Here is a 19,977-nt window from a genome sequence, read left to right as displayed (position 1 = left end):
ATGTGTGTGCTTGTAAACACGTCTGCTTGTGAGCACACAGTCGCGCACACATGGTTATGGGTCCTCACACCCACTCGTGCACACACATGCATAAGGGTGTTGAGCACACCAGCATTAAGGGCTCTTGCACGTGTGCACTCACACACATGCACGACTGCACTCACACGTGCATGTGCGTCCTTGTACACATGCACTCATGCACAAACCTGCACACCCGTGCATAGAGGTGCTTGCATGCATACACTTGTGCATGTGCCTGCACACCTGTCCACGTGCATCCCTGCATACGTGCACACACGTGCATGTGTGTCCTTGCCCTCGTGCACATACTCGCACTCCTGTGTACACACACACACACTTGCACTCATGAGCTAGGGAGTCCTTGCACATGTATATGTAGGCCATTGCACACATGTGCCTGTGGGTCCTTGCAAGCCCATACAATCCTGTACGCACTTGCACACATGTGCACACCTGCACACACATGCAAATGCCCCCACGCATCACTGCCTAGACTCACACACGCGTGCTGTGCGTGCCCTTGCCCGCACTTACACACACGTGTGCGCTCTTGCAGCCCCTGCATGTTCTTGCACGTGCTTGAACACACACGCACGTGTTTGTGTAGACTTGCACGTGCTTGCACACATGCTCTCACACACATGTACACAGTTGCACACGCTCACACCCCTTCCCACACTCGCAAGCCCCTGCACGCACGAGGCAGTGCGCCGGGGAAGCCAGGCTTCCCCCCACCTGGCTGCTGCTTTGGGACTAATTAATTAATTAACGACAACACCAGGTATTAAAGCTGCTCAGTCTAATTACAGATCTTTCGGGGTGACGCGGGATGCAGGAGGGAAGTGCTCTCCTCCTCCCCCTTCTGGGGCAGCCCCGGGGGGGCAACAGGGACAGTGCGGGGTCCATGGAAGCGAGAAACTCAACAAAGTGTTCAAATACCCTGCTCTGAGGTGGGGAGCAGAGAGGGGTTAAGTCTGGGTGCTACTAAAGGGCCGCAGGGGAGAAGGAGGGAGGCTGCTCGGCTCCTTGAACAGCCCTGGCTGGGGTTGGGGGGATGATGGGGGCAAAAGGGGGATGGAGGGGGGTGAGGGGGTGGAGGCGGGATGGAGGTGGTGAGGGATGATGGGGGTGATGGGGAGCCGGGGGAAAGGGAGCGACATGGGTGTTCATGGAGGTGATGGGGGGATGAAGGGAAAGGGGGTACATGGGGGGATATGAGGGGGATGGGGAGTGGCGGGGCATGACAGGGGGTGATAGGGGTCATAGGAAGTGATGGGAGGGATGGGGAGGGAGACCGGGGGTGATGGAGAGGATGGGGGGTGATGGGAGATGATGGGGATGATGGGGGAGGTTGATGGAGCTGATGGGGGTGGTGGTGGTGATAGGAGTAATGGGAATGATAGGGGTGATGGGGATGCCGGGAGGTGACGGGGGGGGTAATAAGGATTCTGTTGGGTGGGGGGGGAGTGTGATGGTAATGACGGGGGCTGATGGAGGGTGATGGGGTGATGGGGATGACGGGAGTGACGGGGGTGATTGGGATGGCAGGGGCTGAATGGGGAGACACGGGGGGGCGACGGACGCGGGAGGGAGCCGAGGCGGGGGGGTCGGGGTGAGCCCGGCAGGGCGCAGCAGTGGGCGGAGCCGGGATGTGCCCGCCCCTCTTTCCGCCCCGCGGTTCTGATTGGCCACCGCCCCCTCATTATGCTAATACAGCACCCCTGGGCGGGGCCGTCCGGCTGACGTCACGGGCCCGCTGGCGGGCGCGGGCCGAGCCGAGCCGAGCCGAGAGGTGCCGAGCGGGGCGGTGCCGAGCGGTGCCGAGGCGAGCCGAGCGGTGCCGAGCGGTGCCGAGCGGTGCCGGGCGGTGCCGAGCGGTGCCGGTCGGGCGGGGCGGGGCGCGGAACGGGCCATGGCGGCGGCGGCGGCGGCGGGCGAGGCGGCGGGGGCGGCGTTCAGCACCGCGAACAGCGGCCGGGTGAACGGGCTGAGCCGCCCGCCCGGCGCCATCGCCATGAAGGACCACGACGCCATCAAGCTGTTCGTGGGGCAGATTCCGCGCAACCTGGAGGAGAGCGACCTCAAGCCGCTCTTCGAGGAGTTCGGCCGCATCTACGAGCTCACCGTGCTCAAGGATCGCTTCACCGGCATGCACAAAGGTGCGGGGGCGGCGGGCCGGGGGACCCCCCGGGTGGGACGCCCTGACATGGGACACCCAGGTGGGGGGGCTGTCCTGAGGTGAGGTGGGACACCTTGGGCTGGGGGGGACCCTCAGGGAGGTACCGCTCTGGTGGGACACCCTGAGGGGGGATCCTCAGTGAGGTACTGCTGTGGTGGGACACCCTGAGGTGGGGGAGATCCTCACTGCTCTGGTGGGATGTCCTGAGGTGGGGGGGATCCTCAGGGAGGTACTGCTCTGGTGGGATGTCCTGAGGTGGGGGGCACCCTCAGTGAGGTACTGCTCTGGTGGGACACCCTGAGGTGGGGGGGATCCTCAGGGAGGTACTGCTCTGGTGGGACACCCTGAGGTGGGGGGGATCCTCAGGGAGGTACTGCTCTGGTGGGACACCCTGAGGTGGGGGGGATCCTCAGGGAGGTACTGCTCTGGTGGGATACCCCTGAGGTGGGGGGGATCCTCAGGGAGGTACTGCTCTGGTGGGACACCCTGAGGTGGAGTATCCTGAGATGGGGGACCCGTCAGGTGGGATATCTCTGAGATGTAGCACCTAAGTATGGGCCACCCGTGAGGCAGGACAGACTGAGGTGGGGGGAACATCTCAGGTGAGGGGTCCCATCCCTCTGGTGGGATACCCCTGAGGTGAGGTACCTCTCAAGTGGGACAGCCGGAGATGGATCATCCTGACAAAGGGATACCCCTCAGGTGGGATGCCCTGAGGGTGGGGACCCCTCAGTTGTGGTACCCCTGTGGTGGGATAGACTGAGATGGAGCTCCCTGGCATGTAGGGGGACCCCTGGGGTGAAGGCACCCCTGAAGTGGGACACCCTGAGGCAAAGGCACCCAAGTGTGAGGTATCCCTGATATGGCACAGTCTGAGGTAGGATATCCCTAAGGCACCCCTGAAATGAGGCTCCCCATCAGATGGGACAGTCTGAGGTTTGGTACCTAAGTGTGGGCCACCACTGAGGTGGCATGCCCTGAGATGAGGGTGTTGCTCATGTGGGACATCCTGAGATTGTGCATCCCAAGACAGGGCTACCTCTAAGGTGGGACATCCCTGAGGTGGAGGCACCCATGAGGTGGATAACTTGAGGTGGAGCACCCTGAGGTATAGATGGGATGCTTTGAGAGGGGGCACCATGATCTGGAAGTATGCCTGAGGTCAGAGACACTGGTATGGGGCACCTCTGAGATGGGGGTACCTGTGAGGTGATGTAGCCCTGAAATGGATCTACCCATAAGGTGGGATACCCTGAGGTGGGGTACCAAAATATGGGGCACCCCTCAGCTGAGTTACACCTGAGGTGGAGATAGCCTTGATGTGGAAGCTACACCTATAAGTATGGGGCACCCCAAGGAGGAGAAACCTTTGGGGTGAAGGTACCCCTATGTTGGAGGCAGCCTTGAGGTAGAGCACCCTGAGGAGGGAACACCCCAGTATGGAGCGTTTGGATACATGGTCCCTCCTAAGATTGGGGTACCCCTGAGGAAGAGGGGAGCACCCACCAGGGGTCAGGATGCTGCTGTCTGGTTTGGGGACACCCCTGGCATCAGAGCATCACAGGGCAGGGAGCACTGCAATGGATTTTAGAACATCTGCCTGGCTTGGGGGCACCTGTCTGCCATCAGCACACGCACATGAGTTTTGGGCACCCCTGGAGCTGGAGCACCCCTGGGATACAGGCACCCCACTGTGGATGGGGATGTGCCATGTCTGCGCTGTGTCCCAGGTGCTGGGCCCTGTGGCACGGCGTGCGGAGCACGGGCACGTGGAGCAGTGACACGCTGAGGGGGTCACATAGGCACCCCCGGGGTCTCCACAGAACCCCCTACCAAGAGCTGCGGCGTGCGGTGCCAGAGCAGGGTCGACACACCCCAGGTGTCACCCAGACAGGAGCCACAAGCTGTCACCAAACCCCTGTGCCACGGCCAGCACCTGCCTCGCTGGGACTTTCCTGGGAAGCCAAAACTTGGCATTTGTGGTTGCTGCCTTGTCGATGCCCTTCGGCTATGGGGCAGCTGCCTGGACTCTATCATTTTTGGCATTTTTGGCCTCCAACGTTTCTCCAGGTGTCTCTGAAGCTGCTTCTGTGCCTGGATCAATGGGATTTGCACCCTTCCACCCTTCCAGGCTCCCTCTGCACTTCCTCCAGCGCGGGCTTCAACGTCTGCGGCCCAGCCACATGATTTAATTGCGGACGCTCCTCTAATTTGAACGGCATCCTCCCTCCCGGCGAGCCTCCAGAGCAGAACCGCTCCTGCGCCAGCCCTCCCAACTTCTCCAGAATGCCTGGGCACCGTCTACATTGTCGCCTGCAGGAAAAACAGGGAAAAAAAAGAGAGAAAGAAGAGCGGAGAGCAGGAAGCCAACATGATTACAGATGGTAAACACTGGAAATGGCACCGGGACTGAGGAGAGCTGCTGTGCTGATCTCCCCTCCCCACCCGCAGCGGGAGAGTATTGATCCAGGGGGATCTTCCTTGCTCTCCGTTGAGGGCAGATGTCCCCAACACCCCAAGGCGGGTGAGGGACCCCATCCCACAACGTCCCCCGCCCTGCCGCCATGCTCCCTCTCCTCCCAGGCACGCTGATTGTACTTATTAAGAGTTATTAATACTTAATCAGCTAGCGGATTTAATTGTGCCAATATTAAAAATGCATCAATGTCAATTTTATTCATTAAATATTTACTTTGTTGAAGGGAAACTGTTTTGCCGCTGTTTTAATATCACTTTCAGATGCTTTTGGATGTGACCCCAGCAAATTGGTGGGGGAGCCCTCAGGGAGGGAGTGGTGCAACGGTGGCACAGGCTCCAGGAATGCTTCAGGAGAGACGGAGCGAAGAGGACCGGACCCTGTCCCCAGGGCTCGCTCGTTGCTGCCAGCTCTGCGAGCGAGTGGCTCGGCAGCGTGAGTCAGCGTGGGAAAACCTCACCCCAGGCGTATTCCCGATTTCCAAAGCGCCATGATGTCGAAGGAGCCGGAGTGCCTTCACCACATGAATCTCATCCCGAGGAGGATGCTTAGGCTGGGAGAACTGTGGTGGCAAGAGAGGGTGCACAGCCTCGACACCTGGAGATCTGCTTCCTGGAGGACTTTGGCTGTGGCTTTTCCCAGGGCTGGGGCCAGAGTGCCACTGCCCATGTGCTGCCTGCTCCTCCCTGGCTCCTTCCTTCATCCTGCTGCTCCATCTCCTACCCTGTTCTGGGGGTGAACTGTGACCCTGTGTGCGCCCATCTGGGTGTAGAGCACTAGGGCACCGGGATGCTGGATGCCATGGGGCCAGCGTGTCAGTGTGACGGGATCGTGGATGCCATGGTGCTGAGCTGCTGGATGCCACAGTGCCAGGGTGCTGGATGCCACGGTGCCAGATCGTCAGGGTGCTTGTTGCTGGATGCCGTGGTGCTGAGGTGATGGATGCCACCATGCCAGGGTGCCAGATCCCAGGTTATAGACTGCCAGGGTGCCAGAATGCTGAATGCCAGGGTGCCAGGATGTCAGGGTGCTGGGACGCTGGATGCCATGGTGCTGAGGTGCTGAATGCCACCACGCCAGGTTGCTGGGATTCTGGATGCCACCGTACCAGGGTACCAGAGTGCTGGGATGCTGGATGCCACAGGGTCAGGGTTCTGGATGCCAGGGTATCAAGTGCCATGGTGCTGGAGTGCTGGATGTCACAATCCAGGGTGCTGGTGTGCTGGGTATCACGGTGCTGGATTCCAGGATGCTGAGACACCACAGTGCGGTATCAGCTGTGCCACCAGCTCCCCGTGTGCACAGGGCGCTGTGGCAATACCAGGCTGGACACTGATCCTGTCTCCCTGTCTCCACAGGCTGTGCCTTTCTCACCTACTGCGCCCGTGACTCCGCACTGAAGGCACAGAGTGCCCTGCACGAGCAGAAGACACTGCCAGGGGTAAGTGACACCAGGGTGTCGGGGTCAGTTGGGGTAGGGCCTGGTGACACCTCCCCGAAGCGCAGGAGAATCATGTGACTCCAAAGTGGTCGAGTTGAGCTGGAGCAGCACCTGGTGACACCTCCCCAAGACACGGAAGCCTTAAGTGGCACTGAGGGATCGGGGTGAGCCAGGGCGGGGGTTGGTGACACCTCCCCGAGGCGCGGGAGCCACTTCCAGCAGCCGCAAACCGAGGCATCGATTTTCCAGCCGCCCGCGTGCTGTTGCGCTTTCTGTGGGCTCCGACCTCCCGAGCTTAACAAAGTGAAAATAAATATTTAATTATTCGCCTAAATAAAAATCAATAGGCCCGCGGGTTGGCTGGGGAAAGAGCCGGGGCCCATGAATATCAATCCCTGCTGTGTGTGTGTGGAGCTGACAGAGGGGGATGAGGTTTGCGGGGATGTGGCTTCCTGAGCCGTGCTCTCCCCGGCGGGGCCATGCTTCAGTAGGTTGGAGAGTTAACAGCCCACCTTGGCAGCCTAAAGGAGGCCGGGGTCAGACCCTGCCTGGGGATTCTCATCAGGCGCACACGTGTGTGTATTGCTATTGCCATGGCTGCTCGCTTGGAGGTTGGGGGTGTGTGCGTGAGCGTGTGTGCACATGGACATGGGGCCCGTGCCCCACAGGGGCTCACGGCTGTGTCCACCCCTCTGAGTGTGTGTGCACGCAGCAGTGCAGGGGACTGTGCGCTTGTGCTCACACCCCTGTGCCCATGCAGGTGCTCACACCTGTGTGTGCTCACCTGTCTGTGCCTGAGCACCCCTTCTGCTCTTGCTCACACCCACGTGTATGCGCTTGTGTACACTGGGGTACACACCTATGAGTGCCTGTGAACACACAGTTGTGTCTGTGCACACCTCCCTGCTTGTGCACACAAGCACACTCATATGTGTTTATGTACAACCCTCTACCTGTGCTCACCCCCTGTACCTGCTCGTATCCCTTGTACCTGTACTCACACACCTGTACCTGTGCTAACACACCCTATACTTGCTCATACCACCTGTACCTGTGCTCACACACCCTATACTTGCTCATACCACCTGTATCTGTGCTCACCCCCTGTATTTACGCATCCCCTGTATACGTGTATTCACACACCTGTACCTGTGCTCACCCCGTGTACCTGCTCACACACACCTACCTGTGCTCACCCCTGTCCCGGCTCATGCTCTGTGCCAGCACACCCCCTGTACCTGTGCTCACCCCCTGTACCTGCTGCCCCCTGTACCTGCGCGCCCCCCCCGTTCCCACCCTCGCCCCCCGCCCCAGTCAGGCCCCGCCCCCGGCGTGTCAGGGGGCCGGGGGCGTGTCCAGACGGTGGTGGGCGTGTCCCCGGTGAGGCCCCGCCCCTCTCCTGGCCCGGCCCGGCTCGGCTCGGCGGGGCTGCGGCCGCCCCGCCCTGTGCCCCGCCCCCCGCGCGCCGCTGCGCGAGCCCAGCCGAATCTGGCCGAGCCGAACCGAACCCAGCCGAGCCTAGCAGAACCCAGCCCAGCCGAGCCCGGCCTTGACGAGCCGAGCCGAGCTAAGCCGAGCCCGGCCGAGCCGACTCGGGTGGAGCCGAGCTCAGCCGAGCTCAGCCGAACCGCCTCGGTGGAGCCGGCGGTCCGGCCGGTCCGGCCATGCAGCTGCCGCAGGTGCCGGCGCCGGGGCCGCGGCCGCCCGTGCTGTGGGTGCCCGCCGGGTCCAAGATCCTCTGCATCGAGGTAGGGCCCCGCCTTTGTCTGCCGCCGCCTCCGCCCGGCCCGGCACGGCCCGGCACCGCCCGGCAGCCTCCGCTCGCGCCGGGGTGGGGGGGCTGCACCGGAGGGGCTGTAGGAGGGATGTGGGTGATGGCGAAGGGTGTATCTGCTCCCGGGGATGCTGTGTGGGAGCGGGGGTGATGGCGAGGGTGTGGATCCTTGCTCCTGGGGATGGGCATGGAGGGGTATTAATGGTGAGCAGGGCGTATCTGCACACAGGGATGGGGATGGAGGGCTGTTGGTGAGGGGGTGCATCTGCTCCCAGGGATGGGCTCGGGGTACAGCGGTGTTTGTGATCGGGGTGTAATTGCACACAGGGGATGGTGGGTGTGAGTGGGGGTGTTGGTGATGGAGTGTATCTGAACCCGGGGATGCGAATGAGGATGGAGCAGTGTTGGTGAGGGGGTGTATCTGCTGCCAGGCATAGGCTGGGGATGGAGTAGTGTTGGTGATCGGGGTTTATTTGCGCACAGGGACGGGGATGGAGGGGTGTTGATGAGCAGGGTGAATGTGCACACAGGGTTGGGGTGTGTGAGTGGGCGTGTTGCAGGCTGTATCTGCACACAGGGATGAAGATGGAGGGGTGTTGGTGGAGAGGTGTATCTGCTCCCAGGGATGGGGTGGGCGGGTGTGGGTGTTGCAGGGTGTATCTGCTCGCAGATATGAGGATTGGAGGTATTGGTGACAGGGTGTATCTGCTCCCAGGGATGGGGTGGGTGTTGGAGATGGAGGAGTGTTGGTGAGGAGGGTGTATTTGCACAGAAGAATGGGGTTGGAGAGGTGTTGGTGAGGGGATGTATCGGCACCCATAGATGGGGTGTGAAGGTGTGAGTGTTGCTGTGCAGGGTGTATCTGCACCCAGGGATGGGGTGCATGTGTTGGCAGGGTGGTTGTTGGTGATGAGGGTGTATTTGCACTCAGGGATGGGGGCTGTGTGTGTGTGTGTGTGTGTGTGTGTGTGTGTGTGGCTGAGAGGGTGTATCTGCACCCAGAGAAAGGGAGGGTGTCGGCAGAAGGGTGTTGGTGATGTATCTGGACCCAGGGAGCTGTGTGTGGTGTGGGTGTCGGTGAGGAGGGTGTTCTGGCACCCAGGAACGCTGGGTGGGGGGGGGTGTTTGCAGGCAGGGATGGAGGATGATGGTGAGGAGGCGTATCTGCCCCCAGGGATGGGTTTGGTGTGTGTGTTGGCTGGAGGGTGTATTTTTCCACCGCAGGTTTGTGTGTGTGTGGTGCAGGTGTGCAAGGGGCAGCCTCGGGGGGTGTTGCACCCACAGGCAGTGCGGGGAGGGGTGCGTGCGTTGGCAGGGGTACAGCTGTGACCCCCGCGTGTGTGCAGGTGGGTGTGCAAGCACGTGGGTGTCTGTGTGTGTGGGAAGAGGAGCTTAGGGTGTCTTTGCCCCCAGTGATGGTGACAGGGTGTGGGTGCACACGGGCTGGGGGAGTGGCAGCAGTGGGGCTGTGTGGGCACAGCGGGCATGACGGGGAGCGCAGGTGTTGTGCTGGGCTCACGTGTGCATGGTGGCCGTGGGGATGGCATGTGGGTGTTGCTGGGGATGCCGTGAGCCCACCCAAGGTGTCTGTGTGCCTGCAGAGGGCTCCCGAGGGTCCCACTATGGGTCCTGCTGCTACAACGGGGAAACTGAGGCAAGGGGCATTGTATCCCCGGCGCTGGCTGTGCATCCAGAGTGCGTACCCACGGCTGTGTGTGATCCGTGGCAGCAGGCAGGGTGCTGTGGGAGTCGCGTGGCACGCGACCGGGGTTGTCCCGGTGCCCGCGGGGCTGTGTGCGGTGGCACATGGCCGCACGCGGGTGCGCAGCGGGGCTGGGACAGGCGTGCGGTGTGCCAGGCGCTGCGCGGGCACACGTGTGTGGCTTCCGAGGCGTACGGCTGTGCCGGGGGGATTGGGGTGCCTGTGCTTGGAGGGTGCTGGGTGTCTCTGGTTGTGTTCAGGGTGTGCGGGCGTGGGCAGGGTGTGCCAGGGTGGTCATACACCTGCAGGGCTGTGCAGTGGTGTGGCTGTCCCCAGGCTGGCTGTGTGGCCTGGCTGTGGATTACTCCCAGGGCTCTGTCAAGGTATTCCTGTGATGAGTGACTGACAGTACCTTGGTTCCTGTCTCCCTGGGGTGACGGACACCAGGCTCCCACGGGCACTCCCTGCTCCAGTGTCACCTGCCACCTCCATCTCTCTTGTGTGCATGGTGGCCTTCTAGATCCTCTGGCTGTTGGTTGTGAGGACAAGGAGAAGGAGTGTGATGCCAAGGAAGGAACAAAGGCCAGAAGTGACCCTGTCCCACTGGGCACGTCCCCTGGCAGTGATTCTATTGGCTGGCTCTCCCTGGTACCCAGGTTCTTGGGGGGCTCCACATTTGGGTAGGTGACAGTGCCTGAGCAGTCAGGAGGTGGTTTAGCAACCGCTGATGATCCCCTGTGCTGTGGAACACCATGGTTTGGCCATGGGATAACTGGGGCTTTGTGAACTGCTGATGATGGTTGGTGATGGAACACTCCAAACAGGGTGTCACCATGTCCTTGGGATGTGGGAGATGGCTGGGAGTTGGGGATTGGATGGATGGATGGATGGATGGATGGATGGATGGATGGATGGATGCTGTGGGAGTGGAAATGTGGGTGGTGGCAAGATGGGAGATGGATGGGCAGATGGAAGGGTAGTACAGGGATAGATGGGTGTTGGGGATATGGATGGCTGTTGGGGGATGGGTAGCGGCTCTTGGCAATATGGATAGATGCTATAGGAATGGATGGGTGTATGGGGATGGCTGCAGTGGGGATCGACAGGTATTCGGAGGTGGATGGATGGCTGTTTTGGTATAGATGGATGCTATGGGAATGAATGGGTGTTGTGAGGATGGGTGTTGGGGATGTGGATGGGTTCTATGGGGATGGATGGATGCTATGGGAATGGGTGTTGGAGTATGGCTGGATGAATCCAGGGGGAAGATGGGTGTGTGGGTGTCCAGGACGCATGAATGGATGGATGGGTGTTGCAGGGTGGGCAGGTGGGTGTCAGGAGCAGGGAGAAATGCCTAGGTGGCTGTTTAGTTTGGGAGGATGGATAGAGGGCTGTGTGGACACAGTGCAGGGGTGCTGTGGGGACAGTCAGGAGCTCTGGGTGCCACAGGGGGTCACTGAGCACCCTGTGGTGGGCACATTGCGATGTCAAGGGTGCCAAAACCCCCTTCTGGGGGTGTCTAGAGGCCAGGACAATTTCTCCTTGGTGTGGTGTGGCAGCCCTGGGGTAGGTTAGCTGGTCCCCGAGGCCTGACATTTATAAACATCAGCCGCTCCCGGGGAATCAATACAGTTTAATAACCGGCAAGCGGAGACGGGAGACACATCAAAATGACACTCTGCGGCTCCGTAAATGTTATTCTAAATCATCCTCACTGGGTTTATTACATTAAGCATACAGCAGCGGGCATGGGAAATTTATTCCATCAAAGGCCATCACGCTGGTAAATGGGGCTGGCGGGTCAGTGGAGGGGGGCAGCCCCCCCCAAAATGGGGTTGCCTCCTCCCGGCTGTGGCAGGGATGTGAGGGACAGCGGGGTTCTGGGTTTAGAGTCTCAGTGCTCTCACAGCCTCCTGAGTTTGGGGTGTGCCAAATCCTACCCCTGCCCAAGGTGGATGTTTGGGGGACTGGTGACGTAATGGGTGACACTGTGAGGTGTCCCTCCATGCCACTCTGTGCCATCCCATGACTCCTGGGGACTCAATCATTTCCCTGGACCATCCCCATCTCTGCACTGACATTTCTCTCCACGTTTCCCTGGAGACGAGGCGGTTGCTGTGGAAACCTCCCTCCTCTTCTCTCTTACCCATCCTCTTCCTCACCCTGATGTGGGGGGGACTGTCTCTGCCCCCACCCATCCCCAAAATTTAGGGACCCCTACCAGGGGTGCAGCAGGAGGCACCTGGGACGGGGGTGCACACACATGGGCGCGACTGTTCCCGTGTGTGCTCAAGGCGTGTTCGTGTCCGCACCCCCACGCCGTCATGTGTGACATCTCGCTGTTGCCGTGGCGACCCCATCGAGCACATGGCTCGGGCTCCGCAGCATCGCGGGGGAAGCACGCTTGTTGCCATGGAAACGGCCATAATTGTAGCATTTTTCGGCTAAAAGAGGGGAAAAAGGAGGGGGAGAGAGGAGGAGGAATGGCTCCGTGGGGCAGCGGGCCAGGGATGTGCCTGCCAGCCCGGCGTGTCCTGCCGCACACGGGTGTCACGCTCGTGGGTGCACATGGCGGCGACAAGGAGGAGGCCAAATTTGGGTGAGGTTTGGGAAAAGGAGGGCAATGGTGCCAGAGGGGCCGGGGCTGGCAGGGTACTACTGCTGCCTCTGCAGTCCTTTGCAGTCGAGGAAAGCGGGCAGGTGGCCAAGCCTGGCACTGGCGGGCCCGCGGGCGCCTGCAGCACTAGGTGCCCATAGCCAGGGCCGGAGCACTGCCCTTTGCACGTGGCATCCCTGGGTCTCTGAGGCCACAAGCCCCAGATCTGTTCATGCAGGTCCCTCCCCTTTTCCCCAGCTCCCGATGCCAGTCATTGGCCAAATCCTGCTGTTCCCCGTGGAAAGGGTTCGGGGGCCACCGCACTGACCACGTGCTCTCACTTGTGTTGCAGATGAACCGCCCCATCCAGGTGAAGCCGGCCGACAGCGAGGGCCGAGGAGGTAGGTCCTCAATTCTCCAGATGCCTGGCACAGGCCAGGGGCCCCAGGGTCGCCCAGGGGGTGATTGGGGACGTGGTGTGGCATCACGAGGGCTGCTGTGTGAAGGTTGGTTTGCAGAGAAATCCAGGAAAGGATCTGCCTTTGCTGGTGGCATCCAAACCTGGGTGCAGAGCAAACGCCATCTTCTCTCTCCCTGTCTGGTCAGCTGGGGGGAACTTCCTGATGTCATCCTGGGAATGTCCTGACATCATACCACGAGCATTCCAACATCCTGGGGGGCAGAGCACCAACCAGCTGTTCTCCTTCGCCGCCCTAATTTACCAAAAAACGCAATTCCCTCTCCAGAGCTGCCTGTGAGGACCCTGGGCCGGAAGTTGGCTGCATATGGCCCGAGCCCCTCTCAAACTACCACCCCCCCAAATTCTTTGTGAGCATTTGCCACTCATTGGGCTGTGGCATTGCCAGGCTGAGGTGATCATTTGGGCAAAATTGCGGGAATTGGATCCAAATCCCACATCTGTCGTGTTGCTGGGCAGGTAGGCGCTATCGGATGTGCAGCATGCTCTCGTGGGGCTGCCTGCACTTGGCAGGATGGCTGGGGTAGCTCTCCCCCCATCCAAACCCTGTTATTAAACACACCGGGAGCTGGTCCCAGCATGTCCCAGAGGGACCCAGCAAATAAATTACCCACTTACTGAGCGTAATTGGTGAAGGATTAAAAATCGATGGGTGAGCTGGGGCTCCCGTCTCCAGCCCCCTCACCCAGGAGGCAACGCTGGGCTGCCCAGCCCACTCCCCCTGGGAGGTGGTTTATGTTTAACTAGACAACACACGAGCCCTATTCCCTTAACTAATTTTCCTGGTACCTTAACGGGCTAAGCATTCATCGTCTCCTGCCATTATTTATTTATTTCCCCGGCAACGCTCTTGACAGGGCACCTTATTTCCTTTGTCAAATGCCATTAGCGTGCGGCGGGAGCGCGCGGCCGCACAAGACAGATGCTGGTAATAATCATGAAATTCTCATTATTTACTATCCCTTCTCTTGTGTTTGGGTTATTGATGTCCCCTGGGCACGGCTGGAGGCTGCGGGTTGTTCTGCAAGTCGATCGCGCGAGGGTGATCACCTCCAGTTTGTGGATTCTCTTTGTTCCACCGCATCCCACCCCAGTGCTGGGGGAGCCAGCCCCCCCATCCCTGGGAAAAACCCCAGCTCCACTCCCTAAAGCAATGGCTCTTCCAGGATTCGCTCCTCAGCAATTTCCCCACAGGAGAGGTTTTCCCATCCCTGAGTGTTCTGTAGGATGGAGATCATAAGCCCGGCACCTTCTCTGTGGGATCGGTGTCGCTCCCTCCCTGTGATGTCACTTGGTTCCTGCCCATCTGTACACCATTTGTGGTGAGGGGTTGGGATTGTGAGTGACTTCCCACTCTCTGATGGGTTTGGTTTTGTTTTTAGAAGACAGGAAGCTCTTTGTGGGCATGCTGGGGAAGCAGCAGAGCGAGGATGACGTCCGCCGCCTCTTTGAGCCCTTCGGCCAGATTGAGGAATGCACCATCCTCCGAGGGCCTGACGGAGCCAGCAAAGGTTGGCTTTGGGGAGCGGGTGGGCACCCTATGGACCCGCAATGGCCAAATCCAACCTGTCCCATGTTCCCTCTGTTCCCTTAGGTTGTGCCTTTGTGAAATACGGCAGCCACGCCGAGGCACAGGCTGCCATCAACAGCCTGCACGGCAGCCAAACTATGCCGGTAAGTGCCAGGCTCGGTAAGTGCCAGGCTCGCACCCTGCCCTGGCTGACCCCACGCTGCCTGCTTAATCCAATCACCCACTAATTTGATCCTCAGTCTAATTGCATCAAAATCCTACAGACTGGCAATTTGTTGGCCACATCACCCCAGGTTCCTCCTTGCCAAGGTGCTGAGCCCTAGAGGTGGGACCGTGGGGCTAATTCTCTCCTTGCCAGAGAAAGGGGCAGTTTAATTAACGCTGAAGGTCAGAATTGTGGACAAGGAAGGGGAAAGGAAGCAGAGGTCAGGGAGCTGCCACTGGGGAGAAAAACTGGCTATAATTAAACTTCACATCGTTCATTGGTTGCTGCTGCCAAGCTGGGCAGCGTCCCCAGGGCTGAGGATGCTGCGGACGCTGCGAGCCACGGCCACGGCGGGTACACGGTTTGGGGCATTGCTGTGGCCCCACCGTCAGCCCCATCTTCCCCCCACCTCAGGGCGCCTCGTCCAGCCTGGTGGTGAAGTTTGCAGACACAGATAAGGAGAGGACCCTGCGGCGGATGCATCAGATGGCGGGGCAGCTGGGCATCTTCAACCCCATGACCATCCAGTTTGGCGCCTACGGGGCCTACACGCAAGCGGTAGGAGCTGGCGCAGACCGGGGCCTTTGAGGGACCTCCGTGGGTGGGGGGACTGGTTTGGCCCATGAAAGCACCAGGCATGTGCATGCCTGGGAGGGCTGGTGTGTCTCTGTTTAAGGGCAGATGCAGGGCTTCCTGCCCACAGCTGAGGGTGGTTGTAGGGTTCAGTGGTCCCATATTTAGCATCACCAAGACCATCCTGTCCCCGGGTCTGGCAGCGGGTGGCATTTATCCCTCGGAATCCATCCAAAGCAGAGATGCTGATTTGCCCTCCCCTCTCTCTCCGTCTCTCTGCCTCCTGCACTCTGTCCCCTCACCCTCCTTCTTTCCCGAAGATCATGCAGCAGCAGGCAGCCCTGATGGCAGCCGCGCAGGGCACCTGTCTCAACCCCATGGCTGCCATCGCTGCCGCCCAGATGCAACAAATGGCCGCCTTCAATGTCAGCGGGCTGGTGGCTGCCCCCCTCACCCCCTCTTCAGGTAGGACCCTCGCATTTGCCGCTTGACATCCTCGGGGGGCACTCTGGGCGTGATGCCGGCCCTGACGCCATGCTCCTGCAGGTACAAGCACCCCTCCGGGGATCAGCACGGCGCCGGTGCCCAGCATTGCCACGCCCATTGGGGTGAACGGCTTCAGCCCGCTGCCGCCGCAGACAAACGGGCAGCCCGCCTCCGAGACCATCTACACCAATGGCATCCACCCCTACCCAGGTACGGCCCCCGGGGCTGGGGGAGTGCGCTCGTGCGGGATGCTTAAGGGGTGCTCGCCATCCCAGGAACACGCTGGATGAACCCGCCGTGTGCTCCCGTGGCATCACTGCAGGGAGGAGGGAATTCAGGGAGCAGCTCTGCCCCTCCATGGCGGCGCTTGGTCAGGAGCCCTTTCCCATGGGAGCTGTGCACGCATCCCTGGCTTTCTCTGCCTTATTCTATCTCCCTTCTCCTTTCTCTTCTCTTCCCAGCTCAAAGCCCCACGGTGGCAGACCCCCTCCAGCAGGCCTACGCCGGCATGCAGCACTATGCAGGTCTCAAACTTCGCTTCCCACTCCTTCTCCTCTCTCTTTGCTCCTCACTGTTATTTTTGGGAGGTGAACATCACCCTGGGGTTGAACATTGGACTGGGGCGGCGTATTTGAGCACAGATTCCCGAGGGGAGCAGCGGGTGCCGAGCCCTGGCAGGAGCTCCAGGGCAGCGATGCTGATGAAGGCGCCATCCTCTCATCCCACTGGCTCCTGTTATGGCCCCCCGTGCAAATTTTGGATAGTGCAAAGTGAATTTTAATACCCATGGGGCTGAGAGAACTCCATGGGGGAGCCCTGGCAGTGGTACTGAGAAGAGGGGGCAAGATTTGGGAGGTGACAGAGGGCCACCTCCACGCCAAAACACCAGAAGTGTTTGGATGTTCATCACATGGCCGAGTCTGATGGCCAAGGACATGGGCCCTGGAGGGAAAAGAGTCAGAGCCTCCCATAGAAATATGTCAATCCCAGCAGCCATTTAATTAGGAGCATTGGCAGCAATGTCCAGTTTTGCAACAGAAAATCAAGTTTTGGACCCCAAATCTTTGGGGTTTTTCGGCCTAAAGTACCATCTTTCCTCAGCCTTGAGGCTACATTGCTGCTATCACCAGCATTTCTCCTGGGAGAGCTGTTCCCACATCCCTGGTGTGTTGGAAGGGGTGGGAAAGGCAGAGCCAGCAGCCCTGGGGCAGGAGAGGCCCCTCGATCGCAGGTGGCAGCAGGGGAGCTGTCTGTCCCAGCCCTCTCTGTGGCTGGGGTGGGTGCCGTGGCCTCAGCTTCTTGTTTCTCTCTTCCAGCAGCATATCCCACTGCCTACGCTCCCATCAGCCAAGCCTTTCCCCAGCAAGCGCCCCTCATCCCGCAGCAGCAGAGAGAAGGTGAGGGGTGGGGGTCACCCCATCTGGGGCCGGTGGCTCCTCGGTGTCCCCCCGGGGTGACCCCACCTCGTAGCTGACACGTCCTGTCCTTTGTGTGTCACCCAGGTCCCGAGGGCTGTAACCTGTTTATTTATCACCTGCCCCAGGAGTTCGGGGACGCGGAGCTCACGCAGATGTTTTTGCCTTTCGGCAACGTCATCTCTGCCAAAGTCTTTGTGGACCGTGCCACCAACCAGAGTAAATGCTTTGGTAAGTCCCAGGGTGTGGCTTTCCCTGGTGTCCCAGCTCAGGACTCCAGCTTTTCCCAGTCCCCAGCTCAAGGTTCCAGCTATCCTTCACATCGCAGCTTGGAGCTCTGGCTCTTCCTCAACATGCCAGCTCAGGGGTCTAACTCTCTTCAGCATCCCAATTTAAATGTCTGACACTCCTCGACATCCCAGTTCTTACCAGTCTCCCGCTCCAGAGTCCCATTCTTTCTGGTGTCCAGCCTGAAGGTCCAGCTCTCCTATATTCTCCTATATTCTCCTATATTCTCCTATATTCTCCTATATTCTCCTATATTCTCCTATATTCCGGCTTAGGGGGTCTGTGTTCCCAAATCCCAGCTCAATCCCAGTTTGGCTCTCCCCAGTCTTCCCAGCTCGGGAGTCTGGCTCTTCTGGACAACCCAGCACAGAGCATCTCCATCTCGGCTGTCCAACTCTCCCTGAAGTCCCTGCTTGAGAATCTGTCTCTCCAACATCTCATCTTGGGGATCTCTCTTTCCCGAGTTTCCAGCTCAGATGTCCGTGTGTCCCTGCCGTGCCTTGCTTGGGGTCCAACCCTCCCTGTGTCCCCAGCTCAGGGATCTGTGTCTCCCTCTCACAGACCTTGGTATCCACATAGACTCTTTCACTGTGGTGTCTTTGGAGGCCCTGTCACCTCAGGGTCCCTGCAGACCTGGCCTGCAGATGTCCCCTGAGCCCACACGTCCCATCCTGGTGTCCCCTCAAACCCTATCACCCTGGTATTGCCACATACCTGCAGACCTTAGTGTCCCCACAGACCCCATCACCTCAGTGTCCCTGCAGCCCCTGTCACTTTAACAGACCCTGTCACCCCAGTGACCCCACAAATCCCGTCCGGTAGTGTCCCTGCAGATGACTCCAGTGTCCTGTGGACCCTCTTAGGCTGCCGTCCTCACAGCCTTGTCTGCTCAGTGTCCCTGCAGACCTTGGTGTCCCTGCAGGTGCCATCACCTGTCACCCAGTGCCCCGCCATCTGGGGCTGTGATGTTAGCCAAGGACCTCCTCTCCCAGCACTCCCAAACCTGGAGCATCCCAGAGGATTTCAGTGCCTGGGTTGAGGTGAGGCAGCTGCCCGTGATGTGTGTGGTGACAAGCCCCCGTGTCCCCTCCGCGCCAGGTTTCGTCAGTTTTGACAATCCGACGAGTGCTCAGGCGGCCATTCAGGCCATGAATGGCTTCCAGATCGGCATGAAGAGGCTAAAAGTGCAGCTAAAGCGGCCGAAAGATGCCAACAGACCCTACTGACCCCAGCTCGGCCTGCGGAGAGGTGAGGGGCCCGGCCAGGGGGACGTGGCGGCCGCGGAGCATCCCCCTGTCCCCGTGTTCCGTCTCCAGTGCGTGCAGGGCTCTCTGCCTGGCACCGCCCACCGATGGATGCGGGTGCTTCCCTCCATCCCCCGGAAGCAGGCTGACAACCTTTTCCTTCTGTTTCAGGTCGGACGTCCCGCAGTGTCTGACGACTTTCCCCTTCCCCAAGTGCAGTATCCAAACCCGTAACTCTCTTTCTTTGCGACACACCCCGGAGGAGGAAAAGGAGGAGGAGGAGGTGAAGGAGAAAAAGGCAAAGAAGAGAGCGTTTTGGTCGTAGCTTTTCCTTTTTGAATTTTTTCCCAAACTGGTCTTGTTTGTTGTTTAACGGGAATGAGAGGAAGACAAGGAAGGAGGGGAGCGATGCGGTGCCGGGGCTGCGATTCGCCGCCGGCCGCTCGCCGGGACTCACCGGATCCCTCACTGGGAGCAAGGCCGATGGCTCCGGGCAGCCGGGCCACGATCTACCTTTGTTTTTTGGGTTTTTTTTAAAGCACTCATTTGCTGCTACCGATTTCCCAGGAGAAACGAGGAAAAGAGGCTCCAAATGGATTCTTAAACCAAAGCCGGTGGGACGGGACCAGCCTCGGGCGCTTCACCTGGAGGATGTTTGTTTGGATGATAAAGAAAAACGGCAAGATTTTCCTTTTTCCCTGCATAGGGGGAAAAAAAAAGAAGGATCAAAGTATGTTGGACTTATAGAAGATATATATAAATAAGTATATATATATATATATCCCATGGAGCAGGGTGGCGGGACACGCGCTTCCCCTGCTTGTCACTGGCACAGGGACATAGGATTACTTGTTTCAGAGTCATATCATTCCTTAGAGTTTAGGGACCAAAGGACTATTGCTTTTTTTAAATATATCTATAAATAAATTAATTTAAAAAAAACAAACAAAACAAAACACACAAAAAAACTTCGGGAAAGGAGGAGAAAATCCAACAAAAATTAAGAAGGTTGAGTAAAACCCTCGGGCATTCAGAGCCACGAGCGTTTCCTACAGGGCTCGGATTTGGGGGGTTCAAGGGCTCGGTTTCGGGGGCCAGTTTGTGGCGGGGGATTGGGGGGATGCAGAGGGGATTTGAGGAGGGGACTTCAGTGGCTCCCCCAGCTCCATAGCCCAGGGGGAGTTGGAGCCCCTGGGTCGCCTCTGGCAGAGGGCGGAGTGATGCGGTTCTTTGCATTTTGGGTTGGTTTGGGGGGATTTTTGGGTTGGGTTTTTTTTTTTCAGCCAAAAAAACTTAAGAAAAAAAAGAAAAATGTGAGGTTTCGGCCAAAATGAAGTGAAGCGAAATAAACTTATTTTGTCAAAATCGTCACCTTCGTTGGTTCTTTGGAGCAATCGCTGCCGCGTCCACCACCAAACATGACACCCGGGCCCCCTTTATGGCCAGCGAGGCTCCAGCCGGGCTGGAGCGTCCACCAGGATTTGGTGAAGCTGGGAGAGCACCATAGGCATCTCTTTTATTTGCTTTTTCACAGGAATTTGGAGGAATTCGCCCTGGCTGCAGAGGGG

At 59.2% G+C, this 19,977-nt stretch overlaps 1 protein-coding gene across 5 annotated transcripts; it reads left to right on the top strand.

The window, feature by feature from the left end:
• Window positions 1-1,846: 1,846 nt before the first annotated feature.
• On the top strand, window positions 1,847-19,778 carry CELF6 (CUGBP Elav-like family member 6). 5 transcript variants are annotated; one of them, XM_038147253.1, is made up of 13 exons: window positions 1,847-2,180; window positions 6,035-6,117; window positions 12,542-12,590; window positions 14,053-14,178; window positions 14,262-14,341; window positions 14,818-14,961; window positions 15,297-15,441; window positions 15,523-15,672; window positions 15,924-15,986; window positions 16,779-16,859; window positions 16,965-17,108; window positions 18,264-18,413; window positions 18,581-19,778. In XM_038147253.1, exons 1-12 carry the CDS (start codon window positions 1,934-1,936, stop codon window positions 18,389-18,391), a joined length of 1,440 nt encoding a protein of 479 aa, XP_038003181.1. In that variant the 5' UTR covers window positions 1,847-1,933; the 3' UTR covers window positions 18,392-18,413; window positions 18,581-19,778. The 5 variants fall into 5 exon arrangements, with proteins under 5 accessions (XP_038003181.1, XP_038003180.1, XP_038003179.1 ...); XM_038147252.1 differs by having other exon boundaries at window positions 14,050-14,178; window positions 16,782-16,859; XM_038147251.1 differs by having other exon boundaries at window positions 14,050-14,178.
• Window positions 19,779-19,977: the final 199 nt, after the last annotated feature.

Source organism: Motacilla alba, chromosome 10, assembly GCF_015832195.1.
Source record: "Motacilla alba alba isolate MOTALB_02 chromosome 10, Motacilla_alba_V1.0_pri, whole genome shotgun sequence".
NCBI lineage: Eukaryota > Metazoa > Chordata > Aves > Passeriformes > Motacillidae > Motacilla > Motacilla alba.
The sequence above is the reverse complement of the archived record's forward strand: the minus strand, read 5'-3'. Positions and strand labels throughout refer to the sequence as shown.

Coding starts and splice junctions, on each gene's coding strand:
- CELF6 (XM_038147251.1), top strand. CDS start 1,934: ATGGCGGCGGCGGCGGCGGCGGGCGAGGCGGCGGGGGCGGCGTTCAGC. Junction 12,591..14,049: donor CGACAGCGAGGGCCGAGGAG/GTAGGTCCTCAA, acceptor TTTTGTTTTTAG/AAGACAGGAAGCTCTTTGTG. Junction 15,673..15,923: donor TGGCATCCACCCCTACCCAG/GTACGGCCCCCG, acceptor TTCTCTTCCCAG/CTCAAAGCCCCACGGTGGCA.